The sequence below is a fragment of the Lissotriton helveticus genome, chromosome 6 (assembly GCF_964261635.1).
Source record: "Lissotriton helveticus chromosome 6, aLisHel1.1, whole genome shotgun sequence".
Classification (NCBI taxonomy): Eukaryota; Metazoa; Chordata; class Amphibia; order Caudata; family Salamandridae; genus Lissotriton; species Lissotriton helveticus.
The window spans coordinates 1768491354-1768512822 of record NC_136067.1 but is presented as its reverse complement, the minus strand read 5'-3'; the positions used below and the strand labels follow the sequence as shown (position 1 = coordinate 1768512822).

The following is a 21469-nucleotide window of genomic DNA, read 5'->3' as shown; positions in this document are numbered from 1 at the left end:
GCTATTAATTTCGCTATTTTCAAAAACAAAACATAAATAAAAAATTTGTCATTTACAATACCAATAGCTCAAACTTTCCTAATGCGAGACTTATTGCATTGCAAATGCTTGTTATATTTAGATGTAAAAAAAAGGAAAGAAATTAATAAATGAGAGCCTACGCATGTACGTGTATGGGTAGCTATCTTGAATGGCCTTTAAGACTTTATAAGAAAAAAACATTTCATGTTGCTCGAATGTGCATGTGTGTGTGCACGCACAAAAGGCTACTTAAGAGTGCTTTTTGTATAAAGTTTTTTTGTTGTACAAAAAATGCAAACATTGGCAAAACAAATGGTTGACTCTCAGCACCGTTCTATTGACTTTGTCAACGATGGTTTCCTAATGGAATAGCTTAATGCACTATTTAATGCACTCTGTTTTATAAAAACATATATGATAATTGAACGTTCTTGGAGGTGGGTCATTTGGACATAACTGGTAATATTTTATACAATCCCTGGAGATACTTCTCTCATCTTGTATTTTACATGTTTGTTTGTAGGCGAATCGAGATGCAGTAATCAGTCGAGCTCCAGACCAGAAAGAGGATCGAGCTGTCAGCCTTCAGAATGCGTCTGCGGTCTATGACCTTCTGAGCATCACCATGGGCAGGAGAGGGCAGTATGTCATGCTGTCTGAGGTACTGGAAGTATTACTTTGAAACTAGCACCTCCTGAGAAGTGAAGTAAATCACTGCGTGAATGTACTGAACTTTGGAATGTCACCTGGCGACTACCACCTGCCTGTGCTGTGTTCAGGGTACCATTTTAGCTGTCGAGGGGATTTATTTTTGGTTGCTGTAAACTTGTCCTTAAGGCTATTGGACTGGCATAGAGAAAGAATGAAGGCGAGGTCTTGTAGTTAAAGCACTCCGTTACTATGGAGACGAACTAGTTGAAAATCTCTTTTAGGGGCTTATTCTGGGCCGCGTGCTAAAGTAAAGTAGCCAACAGCGTTCGTGCCAAGTTGTGGTGAAGAGAAAATTGGGCACACTTCGCTCCATGTATACTTGGAGGAATTTGCACAGGGAAAGGAGGTCAGAAATTGATAAAGTTATTGGTTTTTACCTTCAGTAAAGCCACCACTTCATTGCTATTCTCCACTCTAAACGTAAAACTTAGAATAGGATGCATACACCGCCTATGGGAAAAGCACAACCATGACAAAAAAACTTCACCAGGTCAGTTTTTGTGCCTTCAGTCCATTTGTTTAACTTTGTGATCTTCTGCAGTCCTGTTATATCTGGAATGTCTCATTTCCCCCAGGTGTATGTCATCAGAAAGTATAAGCAGAATTTCCATATACGAAATGGAAAATAAATTGTGGAAACTATTGTTTAATAAAATTATCAAGTCTTCAGTTACGAGAGTCCTTCCTCATTTCACAAATCTCACGTAGCATTCAATGCTTTATAAGACGTTTTTGTATCCAGAATAAAAAGCCTCCAGCTTAGATGTTAAATAAAACCCACTTGTTTGAAGATATCAATTTAGCCGTGGTTTCTTTATAATTTAACGTAACGTCCCATAGAACACAAGCACCATTCTCCGGCAGCCACAGCACACAATTCGATGTTTGACAGTCAAATAGGTTACGATCGAGAGAATAGTTTTTGCTGGGGGTAAAACTTTCAAAGTTCTCCACGAGAAATCGGAAAACTGTAAAAAAAAAGGCTTTTGTTTTTTGAATACCTGAAAGTAGCTGTTTGATTTTAATATAATTATCTGCTCCGTAATCGAAACTTCGAGGTGCAGCGGAATACAACTGAAAGTACAATATAATTTTGTTGTTGTTGAAATTTTAGTTTCTTTTACTGCTGACCTAGTCATGCTAGTGAGACAGTCTGACAACCTCGTGCATCATGAGGCCTCTTCGCCAGCCACTGGGTACTTGAAAAACTTTAATGTAGTAAATATGTCTGGTCCTTCTGCAAGTTGCTACCTGGCTGCAGCTTTCCTTGACGTGCAACGCTTTCTGGAGTCGTGACAATTGCTATCATGATCAGGGATGAGAGGGACTTCACGCAGGGTCAGCATGTCTATTGTGATGATGTAACAGGTGGGCGTTCTACGTGCCTTGACACCGGTGAAGTTCTGTTAGAAGCTGAATATCTGGCTTTTCAAATAATCACTCCTAGGGGGCAGCTGCCGTGCCCTCATGGGCGGTTAGTGTGCTATACAAATACACATAACATAACATGGATGGAAGGCTCTTGTGAGAGGGGCAGCCCTTGGAGTGCCATAACACAAGACCACAAATCAAATTGTAGTCAATGCCTCTCAATAGGGAAGCATTGTAGCAAGATGCCTTTCAGTATGACCATCTGGAAATATATTCCTGATGGGATGTATTTCGAACTCTTGGCACCAGTTGTAAAATCCCTGGATATGGAACTAGTTGCTATGATATGATTAATAAAGCACAATAAAACCTGTAAGTAACAAAGCACTGACGTGAGAAAGAGCAAAGCAACTGAGAAATCAAGGAGGCTATGATGAAAAAAGCCAGGTTTTCAGATGCTTTTTAAAAGACATAAGGGAGTCTGCTTCAGAGATATGGGTAGGTAGGGTGTTCCACAGTTTGACAGCTGCAACCGAAAAGGAACTCCCTCCTTATCTGTATTTCCAAAATCTGGGACTCAACACTTTTTTTAGTGAGAAGATCTTAGAGGCCTTGTGGCCGTCTACCAGTGGAATAGTGCATTTAGTTGGCCAGGGCCTTTCTGATGCATGGCCATAAAGACCGTAAACAGAGCCTTGAAGGAGATTTGCCTTCTAACTGGATTCCAGTGAAGGAAGCAGGGGCCATATGTATCAAGCTAATTAGCAAAATGGTATGTATGTAACATGTTTGATGCAAAATAAGAAATAGCAAAATTTGCAATTCTTTATTTTGCGATTGCACTTAAGGAATCGCAAATTTTGCGATTCCTTAAATGCAATGTATCAAAGAAAAAATATTCAAAAAATGCCCATAAGGAATCGCAAATTACCACCAACTTCTAGTTGGTGGTAAGTTGCGAATTCTTTAAAAAAAGCTTTTTTCAAAAAAACCAAAGGTGCCATATGACGCTCATACATGCCCTTAGGGCATGTATGTGCGCCATATGCCCCCAAATGTCATTTTCAGGGGTGCAGCAGGGTGTTCTTGAGACACCCCTGCACCCTTGAAAAAGTTCCTAATTTGCGATTAGCAAATTGCTAATCGCAAATTGCCCCTTCATTCCTATGGGCCTCCTGGCCCATAGAAATGAATGGGTAATTTGCGATTAGCAATTTGCTAATCGCAAATTAGGAATGGTAAAGAATCGCTATTAAATTGCGAATATGTACATACATACCGTTTTGCGAATTCCAAATAGCGATTCCTTAAAATTCGCTATTTGGAATCCGCAAAACGGAAGTATGATACATATGGCCCAAGATCCTGTCTCTGACCGAGAGCCGTTTGGGAATATTTAAAATTAGGTGGGCAGGTGCGTTCTGCACAACCTGACGTTTATTCAGGGAAGAACTGTTGATGTTAAGGTACAGTGCCTTACAGTAATCTAGCCGCGAGGTGACTAGGGCAATGGTGACTGATTGGAGCAGTTGCAACAGAATATAAGGAACAATATTTTTCAAAGTCATTGTAATGTAAAAACAAGTGCTAGTAGTACGACTAACCTGCGTGTAAAACCTCAAGGTATTGTCAAAGATGAGACCAAGATTTTTTGCTGACTTAACTGGATTGGGGAGAGTTCTACAGGCTTCCGGACACCAGATGTTAGACCAGATAGTCTTGCGACCCAAACAATAGCACCTTAGTCTTGTCTGCATTAAGCTTCAAAGAGTTATCTCTCATCCAGCTACTGATGCTAGACATATGCTGGTTGAACTTCCCCACCAAAGAGGACAGGCTGTTGGAAATATATATGATAATTTGAGTATCGTCTGCGTACGATAGTACTTGAAACTAAAATGAGCATACCAATTCAGCCAGAGGGACCACATACAGATTAAAGAGGGTGGCACTCAAGGACGAGCCCTGTGGCACCCCACAAGGAAGGCTGAATGCCTTTGCCTTGATGCCACCACAGCTGACAGGTTGCACCCAAATAGATTAAAAAAAAGAGTGGAGAAGCTGTCGGGCCACACCACTAACCTCAGCTTGCTGCAGACATTGAATCATCCATACGGGTGAGATGGTATTGAATTCTGCAGACAGATCAAGCATTACCAAGATAGTGCCCTTGCCCTGATCGACCTGGCAGCGAATACTGTCTGCCACCACAATAATGGCAGTCTCAGTGCTATGGCCAGTCCAAAATCCATGTTGAGATGGGTCTATGGGTATCAATACATTTCGGTCCACCTCTAGAAGGTTTCCTGTGAGCCAGAGTATATCAGGCATACACAGTATTTGTTAAAATACCCCTCACACACCAAAAGGGCCCTTGGTGTCATGCTTCATCATCGGGGTCTTCCCGCCCCGCTGCGGGACGGGGCGTGCTACGACTAGCGACTACGCTGGAGCACTTAGATATTGTAAGTGCTATGTTAAGTGTATTGAGTGAGTGTGAGTAGGGTCAGGAGTGATATAGAAAAGTGAGATTTAAAAGAATACCTTGCCTTATGAAAGCAAAACATTATTTATTAGTCATAGGCTGGTATCGTTAAAATTAGTGTGGCGGAGACAATCTAGCTTAACAATGGGCTAGTTCTCCTGGTGTTGTCAACATGTTTCGAGGCTGACTGCCTCTTCGTCAGGACGGGGTCAGATCCCTCTGTCACTCACTAAGGTTGGCAACAATTTGTGCTATGTGTATATACAAGTGAATAGAATATAGATTATAATACAACTGCAATATGGCATTCAATTTTGAACAGTTATAGCCCTGTCAGTATTTCTGAGTCGTGGGCCTGCAAAGATACAGTAAGAGCACGTAAGTATTTACTGCGCGTCCCAGTGCGCGTTCATATATCACCTGTGGAAGGAAAGACATGGTGACATATATGGTGACTTTGCGATTGCCGGTAAAATACACTTAGGTGCTGTGACCTGTAGGTGGAAGGAAAAACACTACAAGACAAAACCAACACTTAACATAAAACACACTCTCTATGTCGTGAAGTTCTGTACAAGTCCATGGTGAGCTGTAAAATTAAAAGACTAACGACTAAATACATACTGGAATAATTAGGAGTCAGTGCCCCATGAGCCGGTCTGGAAAAAGGGTACATGTAACTTCCATCTGTTGGTAAACTAAAAGTGGGGCATGCCATGGTTTAGGGTAAGGTCATGGTAGTAGGTGTTGAAAGCAGTCCTCGCATCCTCCCTCATCCGTGGCTTCCGTGGTGTGAGAGGAAGGAAAGGAGCATGCGGTTATATACTAGAGTAAATTGGATAATTACTAGCTCCTGTACCTGGGAGGGGCGGCTGATTGAGCAGAACACTAGAGCGGTGTAAGCTCAGTAAGGTGGACGGAAACGGTAGCCATCTTGGAACAGTATCAAGGATCAAAAACGGGCGCCATCTTGGAGAGGCCAGTGGTGAAACTGAACTGGTTGTGAAATCTGTAGGCTAGACAACTTGGCAATTGCATGCGGTTCTGTTAATGCAGAGATGCCTGTATGTGCTACGGGCGGTGAATCAGGATTCGAAAAAAAGAGGCGGACATCTTGCCTAGAAAGCGCAAAATGGTGGTATTGGGGTGACGGTGTCACATAGAAGAAACCTGATATTAAGTTGTATAGTTGGATCAGGTCTGGAGGGTGGCCTCATGGATGCAGTATCAAGCCTCACGACAATATGTATTATGGGGCCGCATACTAACCAAAAGACAATCAATCCTAATGTAGGGTAGGAAACACAGTGGGCCCATATTTTTGCAAACAGTTAATTAATACTAATTTAGGGTAAGGAACACAATGGGCCCTAACCTATTCAGAACGATCGCTGTGTGATTAAAGTGGCATGCCAACACACACGAGTGCAAAGTAGAGACAGATCATTGTGCAATTAATCCTTACTCTACAGTGGCATGCAGAGTGCAAACAGCCTATCGCTAGTGTGACCAGTTCAAGTTGGAGAGACCACAACCAGTTCTAATTGGGTTTTGATCTCCTGATAGAGGTTGTTACTGGCTCAGTTGGGCCCAGGGTGTGTCATCATTCAGCCCTGTGATGTGTGTCCCAAAACGAAACACCCATCTTTGCTCTTTCTCCAGGAGATCTTTCTCGCATTTAATTGATTCAACCACTGTCCACTGAAGATCTTGAATACCATGGCCCATGGTTAGATAGTGGGAGGCCATCTTAGTTGTGGTTTTTTTGCAACGTATGTTGCTTCGATGTTCACCAATACGAATCTTGACTGGTCTAGAAGTCATTCCAATGTATTCTTTGGCACATGGGCAAGTGATAAGGTAGACAACATTTCTGCTGTTGCAGTTCGTGAAACCATGTTGTTCCCATGTCGTGCCATTCGAGAATTTGATTGTTTTGCTTTTACTGGTGGATTCACAAGATGTGCATGAGCCACAAGGATGGTGGTCATTTACAGATATCAATTTAGGAGGGCCACTGTCTTTCATGATTCTAGGTCTACTGTGGACCAAGATGTCTTTTAAGTTGCGCCCCCTTCTGTGGGAGAACATTGGTTTCGGTAAGTTCAAAGAGCCACAGTTAAGGATTTTCCAGTGTTTGATCACTATTTTAGTGATCTTGTTTGAGTTGATGTTGAATGTGGTTACACATATTGGTCTGGTTTCCTGTTCCTTTGGCAACGTGGGTTCCCATAGAGCCTCTCTATTATTGTTCCTAGCCCATTTTAGGTCTTTTTTCACAATTCCTCTTGGATAGTTTCTGTGTACTAGTTTTTGCTTGAGGTCTGCCGCTTGGCTTTTGAAATCAGTGATGTTGGAACAGTTCCGTCTGAGGCGAAGTAAGGGAGGTTATCTCGTAAGTGTCTCGGGTGGAAACTATTGTACAGTAAGAGGCAGTTTTTAGCGGTGGGTTTAAAATGGGTACTGGTATGTAGTCTGCCTCGGTTCGGGTAAATGTTTAGGTCCAGAAAAACCAAGTTTTCATTGGATACTGTGTGGGTAAATTTCAGAAATGGATCTTGCTGGTTGAGCCAGACCATGAAATCCAGGACAGACTGGGTGTCGCCCCTCCAAATCACAAGCACATCATCAATGTACCGTTTCCAAATGACCACTTGATCACGGAAGGGGTTCTGTTGGTGGAGAATTTTAGTGGTCTCAAAATGGTGAGCATAAAGACCAGCCAGGCTGGGAGCAAAGGTGCTCCCCATGCTGGTCCCGTGCTTATGTAGGTAATGTGTGCCATCATAGAGAAAGACATTTTTCTTCAAAGCCAGACTGATGCACTCCAAAACCACATGTCTTGGGGTCTGGTATTTCCATGGTGTTGAGAAAAGTACCTCTTCGATTACCTCGAGGGTTTCACGATAGGGAAGACTCGTGTAGAGGCTTTCCACGTCCAACCCGAGCAATAGGTCCTGCTCGGGGTCAAAAGGTATTTCCTCAATCAATTGTAGTACTGCCCTCGTGTCTTTAAGGTAGGTGTCGGTTTGTTGGACTATCGGTCTCAAAAACGCACCCGCGAATTTGGAGAGTGGTTCCAATATGGAGCCGATACCGGATACTGTCGGGCGCCCTGGTGGGTAGGGTGCCTCCTTGTGGATTTTAGGTATGGTATAAAAATAAGGTGTTATGGGGTTGCTCTGAATGAGGAAGTCAGTTTCTTTTTTGGATACCCAATCATGGGCAGTGTCCTCTTCAACCATCATCAGAATACGGATACGTATATCCTCAGTTGGATCCTCTCTTAGTATCTCGTAATTCCGTCTGTCATTTAATAGTTTGCGGCATTCTCTATCATAATACTGCTTGGTTTGAATGTCAATTGCGCCGCCTTTATCAGCCGGTTTTATGATAATCTCTGAGTTGTTGGCTAGCTCATGTAGGGCCTCCCTTTCTTTTTGTGAGGTGTTCTGAAATGTCGCCTTGTCAGTGGTAGGTAGATTTTCTAGCTCCTCCATTACTGCTTTCTCGAAAGCCAATAACTCAACTGGTATGGTAGAGTCAAGAGGAGTGAAGGTGGACATATTCCTTAGGCCTTTATCTGATGGGTCAATGTTGTTGACCACATTCTCATTAGAGTCCTTAAAGAAGGCTTGCAGTTTTAGTTTTGGCATAAATTGTTTCATTTCCAGACAAATCTTAAATTTGTCCATTCTGATCGTTGGGACAAAACCTAACCCTTTCTCTAGAACTTTGCGTTGGGAATCAGTAAGTTGAAGGTTAGATAGGTTCACTACTAGGTGTCCCGGCTGGTTGAAGCTGTCATGCTCTGTGTTGATACACGTGGAGGTACTTCTGGATTCTGGTTCCAGTGGACCTGGGTTCCCCTCCGATTCCTGCCTCTTCGTGGGCCACGGCGTTGCCCTAAAAAAAGGCGGTGGGCCATAGTAACCAAAATTCAGGGGTGGAGCCTGGTTCCATTGTGGGAATGGATTGTCCATGTAAGGTGGTACCGGTGGTTATTGCATGTACCCAGGCGGGGGTTGGTAGGGTGCCCACCCTCTACCCCCTGGTCTATGCAGCCTCGAAACATGTTGACAACACCAGGAGTACTAGCCCATTGTTAAGCTAGATTGTCTCCGCCACACTATTTTTAAAGATAACAGCCTATGACTAATAAATAATGTTTTGCTTTCATAAGGCCAGGTATTCTTTTAAATCTCACTTTTCCATATCACTCCTGACCCTACTCACACTCACTCAATACACTTCACATAGCACTTACAATATCTAAGTGCTCCAGCGTAGTCGCTAGTCGTAGCACGCCCCGTCCCGCAGCGGGGCGGGAAGACCCCGATGATTAAGCATGACACCAAGGGCCCTTTTGGTGTGTGAGGGGTATTTTAACAAATACTGTGTATGCCTGATATACTCTGGCTCACAGGAAACCTTCTAGAGGTGGACCTTGTTGTTTATTTATACCATTAACTGGAGGAGGGTGCGCCTACCTGAGTACTTTCTAGCACTACCTCTTCACTCCCCCCTTTTGATTCTTTGTTTATCAATACATTTCACCAGTTCTTGGCTGATAAACTTTTCTAGGATCTTAGCAGAGGCCGGCAACAGAGAGATGCGGCGAAGATTTTTCATATAATCAGGATCCACGTTAGGTTTCTTAAGAAGCGGACTGACAACAGCTTCCTTTAAGGCAGTGGGGAACATACTAGATTGAAGCATAAGATTAAACACCTTCTGCAGAAAATTAGCAATAAGGTCTGTATCTAGCTGTAGTGTTTTGTGCATAGACGGATCAGAAGGAGAACCTGATTTTAAGCTCAGTAATAAATCCTTGGTTTGCTAGATGGAGATAGGGGAAAACACAGAGAGGAGATTATCTGGAGGGCAGGTGACAAGATTGTCAAAGAGGGGATAATTTGCCAAAACTACATTAAAGTCCGAAACAATGTTAAGAATTCTATCCCCAAATTAGAGTGCTACTTTGTCACAAAATGTTTGAGAGGAATTGAACGATCACTGAGAGGTTGGATTGGACAACTCCTTCACTACCTTGAACAACTTCAGAGCAGAATTATTAGCAGATCTAATTTTTTCTGTAAAGAAGGACACTTTAGTCCACACAGTGGTCTGTTCATAGCCCAAAGGAAGGGCTTTATGTTTATCTTTTTCCCTAAGGCCTGGGTTAGCCTAAGGGGATTACGTTCTACTGAAAACTAAGGAGCAGAGGGCTTGCATCTGGTGGCAGTCTTAACTTTAAGACTTTAAGTAGCTTGCTTTCGCTTAACTTTAAGAGGAACTACCATGTCCAAAGCTGCAGTGACCTAGGCTTGGAAGCCTTCCATAGTATACACAAAAAAGCTATATTGTCTGGCTATAGGTGTTTTAAGGGCCTGTTCCAAGCTTTTCGATGTCAGCTTTTCGATGGGGGACCGATCCCATCCCAGATGTAAAGCGGGGAGGGAGGACTTTAAAAAGAATCACTGGATGATCTCCCCAGTTAAGGGGCTGAACGTCCTTGATAGCCAAGACACAATGGTTGGTAAAAATCTCATCCAAAGTGTGGCCTGCAGAGTGAGTAGGAGATTTTACCTGCTGGCCAAACCCAAAATTGAACATAAGTTTGAGTAAAGAGGCAGATGGCCTGATTTAGATCTCGGCGGAAGGATTTCTCCATCACAACAGTGACAGATATCCTGTCCACTGAAATATAAAGAATATAATGGGATTTGTATTTCGTTGTATGTAATGTCTGCTGCCGTTGTGATTGAGTAACCGGTCTGCTGAGATCTAAATGAGGCCCTGAGTCTTTGTACGATGAATCATCAAAATGGAAATTGAAAACCCTTAAGATAGTAAGTAGAGAGTGCTTTAGGTGTGGTTCCAGGGTCTGGCACCAGACCTCAGGAAAATCAGCCCCTGAGCCCGAAGGGCGATATATCAGCAGGTCTGAAAAGGTGAACCTGGCTGAGAGTTTAAGCCTAAAAAGGGCTACCTCCAAGGAGTTCCCTGTACTCTTGTCCATCAGGTTAAAAACATTGCGAGCAATGATAGCCAGCTCACCCCCTCTCTGGCCCTGATGATCAAGTCTGGAAATGGCGTAACATAGAGTGACTACGTCTACTAAATCTGGTCCAGAGTTCTCTGTGGGCCAGGTTTCAGTAAGAAACAAACAATCATGGGACAATGAAAGAATTTAATTGTGGACTGTGGTTTTATGTTTAATAAGGGAGCGGGAGTTGATTAACACTCCCGAAATATACTTCTCATTGTCAGGCTCAGCTCCAGCAGTTGCACAATATATTTTTTCGTCAACCGGCAGAAGGGACATGCTAGGAGAATTCATAGAATTAAAATGAAAAATCCAATTAAGGCAGTAGTCTGCTGTTATCCAAATTAAGTTTGGCCAAGCAGGCCCCTTTAATGCCTGAAGGTCGAAGGTCCATGAGTTTAGTTTAAGAGTAACACTTTACTTTAGTACTACTGTGATGGGGCTTAAAACTGGCAGCATCCCTACCCCTGGTGCCATCCAGACAATGATGGGTGCAGACAGGCTTGACTTTGGCGCGTCGGCTGCGCATCTGCTGCGTGTCAGCGCCAGGCTGTCATTAATTAAGGAGCTCAGGATAATGCTAGTTTTATTGTAGCCGTTTGGACTTTGTAAGTTCGTTGGTTACTTGGGATTCTTGTTTCCATCAATTCTGCCCCTACACTGCCCTAAGAGTTCTTTGTCTCCTCAGATCCTGTCCACAGCCTGGAAGGAAGTGGTGTCTAAGGTGGGGACAGGTTGGTAGTTCCCAAGGTCTGCTGCCTACCTGTTGTCATGACGATTCATACCCTAATATAGGTTTAAAGTACAGTATCCTTATATAGGCATAGAAATCATAACCATATTAAGACATAGTTCAAGTACTCATAATACGGCTTGGCTACTTCCACTAGTTCCGAAAATCTGCAACGATTTCTTGGAAAAACCCGCCTTCAGCAGTCAGGGACTTCCCCCTGCATGAATATTAATTAATCCAAGAACTCACAGAGTTTTCAGAGAATTAAGTCTCTAATGACGTTATTATGTCCAATCTTACGTCAAACTCGGCACCTTCAAGGTATAAATATGCCCCCACTTGTCCAAACAAACACGCGGTGGTTTGGAGCAGTTCGACTATCTACTTGCCTGACGCGCCCTGCTGCAGCAAGTGCCGAAGGAAGCCGACCCTCCAGCTGATGCACTGAGAGACGCTGTACTTTCTCCAGCCGAGAAATCCAGCTCCAGTGTTTCCAGGCTACCCTTGCGGGTTGCTGGGAAATCCAGTCCTGAGAGAGAGATACCAGACCTCCTACATTCTAAAACCAAGGTATGGAGCTGATTAGACCCTAATATAATTCTTGGATTAGATTCTTGGCAAAAGAATACTGAAACTAAGCTACACCTCACTTACTTCTTCCCTTGTACTAGACCTAGGTTAGGTACACCAGGGTAGGCATATTTTAGAAGCACCAGTTGAGTACTTTTAGTCGTTATTTATCAATGTATGTATTTTATGTACTATATGGCTTAGAAACCATATCATGCTTTTACAGTATTGTTTTATAATACTCTTCGTACTGTACGCATTGTACTTTACAGGAAGTATTACAATTGTAGCAGTTCATTTGTTATGCTTGAGAAAGAAGACTGTTCAATGAATACCTGTTATTGAAAACGCCCGTCTCTCTATTTCTCTGCACCTCTGGTGAAACGAAGCATGCTTGATTGACTGAGTGAAATAACTATCTGTTGTTTCCGCGACTCTAGAGATATATTTCTTATTCTTGGGGAACAAAGTTGTCATGTTTTAAGCGGTTGTCAGAAACTAATCCCTTCTTGTTCATTCGAGAAAGTTTCTAGTGACCTCTGAGCTAGATGGCACATACACAATTAAGTCTAGTATATTCGGTAGAGACCTAGTCGACCTCAGTCTTACGTCTAAACTACAGGATATACTATTCCAATGCGCAGAGCCTATTGGGAATATAGGAACTACACTACATGGCGCCCAACGTTTGGTAAGGCGATTATTTAACGCGAGATACTAGAGTAACTCAGTCGTGCTTTTCACACAGACCCCTGTTTCCCGTAAAAATACTCCAATAGACGTCTGGAGTGGGTTAAAGGATAAAATATCTGCTTTAAACTAAGTAGGACGAAAGAATCCTATGTATTAGTTTTTAGTTTGTTCAACGTTGAAGGATACAGTGTTCCCAAAAAATTGTGCACCTAATCTTTGTTTCCTGAAACTTGTCCTGCAACACTTCCATTCAACAAAAATGATGGATAGTGATGAAGAATTAGAAAGAGTTGCAGCAGCAGCTCAAGCAGTCTTAGACGACACAACTCTCCAACAAAATGACCCGGGTGCTATACTAATCCTGGTAAATATAAGGAAAATAATGACTATAAAACTCATAGAAAATGGGGTATCACCAAGAGGTGGTAAAGTAATATTTGTTATAGAGGCACATGAATATCGGCAGACAGAGGTATTCTATTCATGGATTCTGTAATGCAGTAACACACAAGTTCCACTTCTATAAATTAGAGGAACCACCAGCGGAAAACGTTCCTTTCGAGGACATTGAAATTCCACTAACTTACCAAGAGCATCAGCTCTGGTTTCATGGCGCCCTACAACATCAAAATCACATTACCAGGCTCGGTCCACTAGGTAGACCAGGAGCCACATGGCCGGTACTAGCCAGCTATACACCACATCCTGACATTGAAAGAATGACAGCTCCTGAACTGTTAGCTCAGCTAAAACAGCTGATTAAAATACACAGGCAGTTGGGTCAATATGACATGGGGACTTTAACAGTCCAACCAGCTGTAAGAATTCCACAGCACATCCCACACCAGGGGAACACAAACAAAATTACACCACAGACTATACAGTCAGTCATTGGAAATTGCCAGCGAAACGGGAACAAATTCCATTCTGGTTAGCTCAAAAATTACTCAAATAGAGGCAGTATTTCCTGATAGTACACCTCATGAGAAACACAGGATTCTAACACTATGTTTACCAATGGGAATTGCACCACACGTAGAGGACTGCGACACTTGGGGTACAGTCTTTGCTTCAATCTACACAAAAACACATTGTGTCCCATCTATGGCGGTAATACCAGACGTTCTGAGACAGATTCAAAATGAATACGGTCCAGAACCGGCCTTAAATCTGGGTATGAAATTACTGAAAGATTTCAAACAGGTCTCGGCTGTACTATTAGCCAACAAAAGGTGAAGCAGCATCCGTGGCAATCCGCCAAAAACTAAAGGAAACAGATATTTCTGAACAACCATATGAGCTTGCCAGAATTATTGAAAAATCGTATGAAGAACTAGGAAGAGATAGTTTGGCTGGGAAACCAGGAAAACCCCAACTAACTGAAAATCCTTAAAAAGTTTTTTTTTAAATAATCTCACTACTCCTAAGAAGAAGTGGGAAAACACTAAACAGACACTTCCTAGAGAGAAGCGTTCACAGTCCAGAGAAGGTCTCCTCAACAGGAGCCCTCTGAAAAGAGATACAACCTCAGAAATAGGGATAATTTGAGAAAACCTGATAGATATCAAGATAATGATAAACGTTCCTCTCGTACCTTTCAGACTTCCTGGCAGAAATTCGAAAGAAGAGGACGATCAGAACAAAAAGAAGAACAAGTAAAGTCCAAAGTCGAACAACATGTTCCAAAAAATAAGAAAACTCAATTCACCAAAAAGAAGGTAGCAAGTCTAAAGATCAGACATGCCGAGGCTATTGAGGACACTACTCAAGACCGGGCAGTGGGCCCAGACAATGCTAGAGAGCGCAGCAGAGGTAGCCATAGCTCGCAAGATCCTGAGGATCATCTGGAGACAGTGGACTTGAATGAAAGCATCGAAGTTGAAACTGCAGATACCAGGGTTAGTGTACCACATCAGTTATATGAAGTAACACTCCGGATGGAGGGGGACAAACCAAGAAAAATTAGAGCACTCTTTTGGGAGATGCTCTCTAAGGGTTATGACATCCTTCTAGATGAACAATTCTGGCCACCTGAATTTGTCAGGGAGTGCCCACATGGCGAAGAGATAATTATGCCAGCCTTCTCTAATCACATTCCAATTCATAAAAAATACACCTATGCCAGGAAATGGGCTGTAGCCCCGGCCCCCACACAATACAAAAATCATGTAGGAAATTATGAGGATTCCCCTCACCATAAAATCCAGTTGAAAACTCAACCAACAATGCAAAGGCAATATCCTGTAAAACAGGAAGCTAAAAAACAGGTCAGGGAGATCTTAAATCAACTTGAATACCAAGGGGTGATTGAAACATGCACCTCATCAATGAACAATCCTTTGTTTCCTGTCTTCAAACCGGACAATCCATATCGTCTAGTTTTGGATTACAGACATCTAAACTCTTGTTGCAAAACCTTTGCAGTAGAAAACGCACATAGTGCAGCACTGATGAATAACATTGTGCGCAAAAAATATAAAACTACATTAGATATCTCAAATGGTTTCTTTTGTCAAAACATTGCACCGGAAAGCAGGTATTTGACCGCTTTCTTAATTATGGGAAAACACAGCGACAACTTTGCTGTCTCCCCCAGGGATTCAAGAATAGTCCAGGGTTATTTTCAGCCAGAGTAACAGAGTTACTACAAACGTATGATGATGAGGCATTATCCCATGTCGATGACATCTATCTTACAGATGATGATTTGGACGTACACTTGAAGAGAGTGAACACCATCATACTGGTGTTCGCTTCTGAAGGGTATAAATTCAATTTTAAGAAATCACAAATTGCCCACCTCAATGTCCTGTTTTTGGGATATGAGTTATCAAGTGAAAGCAAAAGCCTGGCAGCAAACCTTTTAGAGAAATGCGCGCTGCTCCAACCTCCAAAAACGCTGAAAAACTTAGTCAATTCTAGGTTTCCTGAATTTCGGAAGAACTTATGTTCTAAATTACGCAGAAAGGGTTAAACCTCTCTACGAACTAATAAAACCTGATTTCAAACCTACTAATTGGACACAAAAACACACAGAAATTTTGCGTTCAGTGCAAACAGACATGTTAGCAAAAACACAGTTACAAACACGCGACAACGTGCGTAACTTAGTGATCCGAATCATCCCAGGGAGTTGGGGATTCACATACCTAACCTTTAACGAATGTGAGACGGTACCAATAGCATACAAATCACATTTGTACACACAAGCTGAAATGAAATCCACTTCGACAGAAAAGATTCTGACAGCGGTTCTTCAGACTGCTGTAGCAAAAGAAAGAGCCCCCGCACAGGGTAAACACATTAAAATTGTTACACCTGTACCTGCCTTAGAGGCAGTGACAAAGGCAAGCATTCCAATTGCTAAAGCTCTACATCCAAGATGTATACAATGGGTTAATTCTCTTGCCACAACAGACGTTCAATACGTTTTTGACCCATATTTAAAAACACAAGAATTCCTACAATACGAATTAGAATGTCCCCTGCCGACTGAAATTCGGCCACTTGAACATTACGGCTGTATAATATATACAGACGGCTCAGCACAACCCGCAATTGGCGGTAAACAAGCCTAGTCTACGTGCGCGATTGTTAAAGGTCGCTGGCGCGAAGGTAAATTTAGACCTATGGTCACAAAAACTCTATATCTCGGAGACTGTACAGCTCAGTGAGCTGAACTACAGGCTTTCAAGATGGCGCTTGAAAATACCGATCGCAAATTCCCCACACTAATAGTGTGCGATTCGTATTACTGTGTCCAGTCTTACAATGAATATTTGCCGAACTGGGTTCAAAACAGTTTCAGAGACGCTAAAGGTGGCACAATAAAGCATAAACTGCTATGGGAACAAGTAGTTCTTTTACAAAAAGAACTACAAAAGACTCCCGTGATTCATACACTGAGTCATCAGCGTGATGGCGTTCACGTTGAAGGGAATTCATTGGCTGATGAGGCCGCGAAGGTAGCTGTGCAAACGGCTTCCGTAGCTGCAATCACTCGTTCAAAAATGAAAATAGACGGTGAAACAATGCTAGCAGTCAACTCCTCAATGAAAGGAAACTATGCAGCATTACCACTGAATTATCCACTCGGTAATACATACATAATTGATGCAAACTCAGTTCCATTTGCTTGAATCCCTGGAGTGGGGATAGAGTAATTCAAAACAGGAACGAGAGAGGTGCTTTGGTTCACGAGGCACATATAGGAGAGGGTCTGATACATCAAGGGATCTTAATGTCTCTAATAGAATTAGAAAAGAGGTACAGGTGGCCAGGAATGAGCGTCCAAGTCTACGAATTTGGAATTAACTGCGATACCTGTCACAAGGACCATAACTTTGAAAACAAACATATTCCTGACTACAGTGTAGCCAGCCCAGTACAGACACCATTGTTAGACAGCATTGGACTATCTACACGCAGACGTCATTATAGACGAATGCAGTCCCACAAATAGTAAGACAATATTCATTTGGATGTGGCCTCAGCGCTCGGCTGACACCAGAACTGTTATAAAAGATTTACGAGTCTTTATCGGCACATACTCAATCGGCACGCTACATTCTGACCAGGGTCCTGCGTTTAGCTCTCGAGCTTACAAGGAGGCCATGGCCAGCTTGGGCGTTGCATTGCGGTTTTCAAGTCCCTTCCATCCTGAGGGAAATGAGGCGGTGGAAAGAAAAAACGTGACATAAAGCAATCTATAACAGCTAGGGTATTAGGTTCGGGTGACGGGTGGGTCAAACATCTAAATAGTGTCCAACGTAGTCTTAATAATCCGCCAAGGAATTCTCGGGGGGAATCACTCCATATGAATTATTATTTGGTACTAGAATGCTCATCCAGGATCTTGATTGTCAAACTTCAGTGGTGGAACATAAACCCTTTGATATCAAAGACCATTTGGCTGTTTTACAGGACTTAAATGAAACAAGAAGAAGTCTGAGTAACACAACACAAAGCCCAACGACCACTGAAGGAAAACCACCTGTCCCAGCAAGACCTGTCTGGATTCCAAAGATTGGGGATCTAGTCAGGGAAAGAATTGAGGTAAAGAAGGAATTTGGTCCTTCTTATAGAAAAGCAGTACCTGTCTTAGCAATCCTTGGAACAAGATCAGTGTTACTACCGCCGCTTGCTGGAAAAAGGGAGAACAGAAAAGTGTCAATTGACCCGGTAAAACCACAATCATGTGGCCGATAATAAGTAGTAGGCCCAGTGGACTCCCAAGAAGTAGCAGACGACCAAATCTGGCTACTATTCAAGAGGTTCAAACTGAAAGACTTATCACCTTTGATAAACCTGCAGAGAGAAAAGAAGGACTTTGCAACACAGCCATGAAACTCGTCCCTCTTGATACCCAAATATCAGTTTGTCAAGAAACTCCTGCCTACAATGATGTAGCATCTGACTATACAAACATGTGAAAGGAGGAAGCAACTCCAGTGATCTCAAAGAATCCGGATGCAATACCAACTATTGACAGAACTGCCTCTGGCTATTTTATCAACTTCGATAACTTTTCTGAGGATCACAGTGAACCAGAAATAACGCCAGCAAAAACACTTTTTAAAGTAAAAATAACAGAACTCTTTCATCAACTTGGGAGAACATATCTGGTTATGCCATGGGTTGAATTTTGGATTGGATTAGGTGTACTTTTTCTTCTGCTATGGCTCATTCTTGTTTTGAGTTTGGGACAAATGATAGATGGAAAATACAGTACAATAGAGACAGCAAGTAAGAACATCAACTTGCTCCTGCAACCTTACAAGTCATCTCATCGTGAGCAAAGAGACCTGTCATCAGTGAACATCACAGCCGTTCCTATACCTGGTGGTATGGCATGGGACACAACTGATTATGAAATTTATGGCCCGGGGGATTGTTGAAAATTCCACACCAGTTTAAGGTTTCTTTGAGTGATTTTGTTTCATCAAGCACTTTTTCTGATGATTGGGACTTTGAAACTGTTAATAATATGATGTCAGACTTAGAAATATCAGCTAAATTCACTAAACATGAATACATAGAAGGTTCATCAGATTATGAACAAATGTATTGTTTTAATCATTATGGTCACCATTACTTGCACAAATCTGCAAACCCTAGAAATGTTTTTACTTACAATCAATGGGAACATTGTCCAACGCCACCAAAGGGCAGCTCAAAAACATTTTATGAAAAGTTTCCATACTTCTCAGGTTTTAATGTCACAAATCCAGAAACGTTTTATTTCAGAAATGTGAATAAGACAGGAATGAAAAACATGCTGACCAATATTAAACAAATTTATTCTGCGAACTTTTATGCTCTGCTGTCTACATTAATTTTAAACTTTTGGAAAGACAACATTGAGACAAAAACTGTTTGGGGCACAAAAGACTGGCAGGTGCAAGGTTTAGAAGCCTTATTCAGAGCCTGCATTATCCCAGAACAAATAATGTTTTTAAATGACACTGTACAACAAACATCTTGTCTTAGCTAAGATAAAAGATTTAAACAAACCGTCCATACCTAAGCCCACGCCTGACAGTAATAACACTTCAGATGAGGAGGTAGACGTGAAACAGATTTTAAAACACAACAGAACAAATCATGATTGGAAACAATAGTCTGGCCCATAGACACGAACAACTGTCAAGATAGATTCATGAACAGAACACAAGGGTCCAAAATGAATAAGCCAGATCCGAGATATTCCCAGAGACAACATCCAGGGATAGTAACAACATACAGTGTAGGAAAACTATGCCTTGACTGGCTACAGTCCCGTTTTTGGATTTGCTTTAATTTTATTTTTCGTTATCCCCTGTTCTTAGCTCCCCGCTTGCCCCCTACCTTGCACCATAATTGTTGGAAAAACCACCGCTGTTCAGCGGACCCGGTTCTGGGGAGGTTGTGGTTGCCGGCGGACATCTTGCCTTGGGTAGAGGAGTGTGAGCGCCATCTTGGAGCGTCCAGGTAATCAGGGACGCGGAGAGCACGCTATTTAGGGCGAGCATCACGAGGGGATTACCTGGTAAGGTATCCTGAGGCTGAGAGTTACATCAGCGCCTCGCTGTTGGTCGCGCTGGTCGCGTTTTCCTGTGCTTCGCACTATATCTTTTAAAAACCCGTTTTTGGATTTGCTTTAATTTTATTTTTCGTTATCCCCTGTTCTTAGCTCCCCGCTTGCCCCCTACCTTGCACCATAATTGTTGGAAAAACCACCGCTGTTCGGCGGACCCGGTTCTGGGGAGGTTGTGGTTGCCGGCGGACATCTTGCCTTGGGTAGAGGAGTGTGAGCGCCATCTTGGAGCGTCCAGGTAATCAGGGACGCGGAGAGCACGCTATTTAGGGCGAGCATCACGAGGGGATTACCTGGTAAGGTATCCTGAGGCTGAGAGTTACATCAGCGCCTCGCTGTTGGTCGCGCTGGTCGCGTTTTCCTGTGCTTCGCACTATATCTTTTAAAAACCCGTTTTTGGATTTGCTTTAATTTTATTTTTCGTTACCCCCTGTTCTTAGCTCCCCGCTTGCCCCCTACCTTGCACCATAATTGTTGGAAAAACCACCGCTGTTCGGCGGACCCGGTTCTGGGGAAGTTGTGGTTGCCGGCGGACATCTTGCCTTGGGTAGAGGAGTGTGAGCGCCATCTTGGAGCGTCCAGGTAATCAGGGACGCGGAGAGCACGCTATTTAAAGCTCGCCTGTATCGCACAGCGGTGACGCGCAGCGGTAGCGCCCTCCCTGCGCCTGAGTCGTGCCAGAGTCCTGCCCGTCTGCGCTCGTCCGCGCCTCGACGGCGCTGAGGTAGGACTCTGGCTCGCTCTCTATTTTGGTCGTGCACATTAAAGTCCCGTTACTGTAGCTAGGATGATTGTCTATAGCTCAGCTGAGCTGCTTACCCTAAGTCATCACTCTCCGTTGTGTCAGTGTATACTACCGGGAAGGCGGCTTTTGAGGAAAGGTTGTCAGACCTGTGGCTGGCGGCCTATTGTGTCACTGGAAACGAGGGTACCATCTCCGTCCCAGTACTGTCAATGCGCTCTTCTGAATACTAGGTCGCTTGTCAGACATTACAAGGACATCTGGGATTTACTCTCAGACTCCCAACTCTCTTGTCTGTTTTTAACTGAGACATGGCTCGGGAGGGCTCAGGTCCTGATTTGGCTAATGCACTACCCCCTAACTATACCATCCTCAGAAATGACAGAGCTGGAAGGAGGGGAGGGGGAGTGGCTCTCATTGTGGAAAAGGACATAATTTGTTCCTCTTTCCCGGTGGAAAATATATCTGGCTGTGAAGTCATGGGCTTCAAATTGAGTCTTTCATCTCGCCAGACGTGCACTGGACTCCTTGTTTACAGACCACCGGGACCCATTGGCACGTTTTTTGACGATTTACAGGTTGCGCTTTCTGTTCCCTGCATGCGATCAGCGCATTGTCTTCTGCTGGGGGACTTTAATCTGCATATGGATCTGGCAGCGGATCCTAATGCAGTCAAACTCCAGGAAATCGCGGCACTGCTTGGCCTTGTTCCTTATATTGATAGCCCCACTCCTAATAAAGGGCATATCTTAGATCAAATATTTTCTACTAGGCAGATTGTAGTGTCTTTCCCCCTTCCAGTGTTATGGTCAGACCATTTTTTAATAAATTTTGATGTCCCTTACTGCACCATGACAGGTCAAAGAGGGCAGAGAGGCGTGATCCGGCGATCAAGAGCCTTCCACCGAATCTCGGTGGAAGTGCTGACCGATGCTCTGCACCTCCACCCCTGCGAGCTTACAGACAATCTGGAATTAAATCTGGAGGTGGTTCATAAGTGGCTGATCGCCAGACTTGAC

General features: G+C 43.1%; 1 protein-coding gene across 1 annotated transcript in view; it reads left to right on the top strand.

Annotated features, from left to right (window-relative positions):
* TTC7A (tetratricopeptide repeat domain 7A) overlaps positions 1 to 21469 on the top strand; it is a 1530821-nt gene that overhangs the window by 536135 nt on the left and 973217 nt on the right. The window contains exon 9 of the mRNA XM_078649658.1: positions 545 to 682. Coding sequence (XP_078505784.1) covers positions 545 to 682 — 138 coding nt within the window. The remainder of the gene's footprint in view (positions 1 to 544; positions 683 to 21469) is intronic.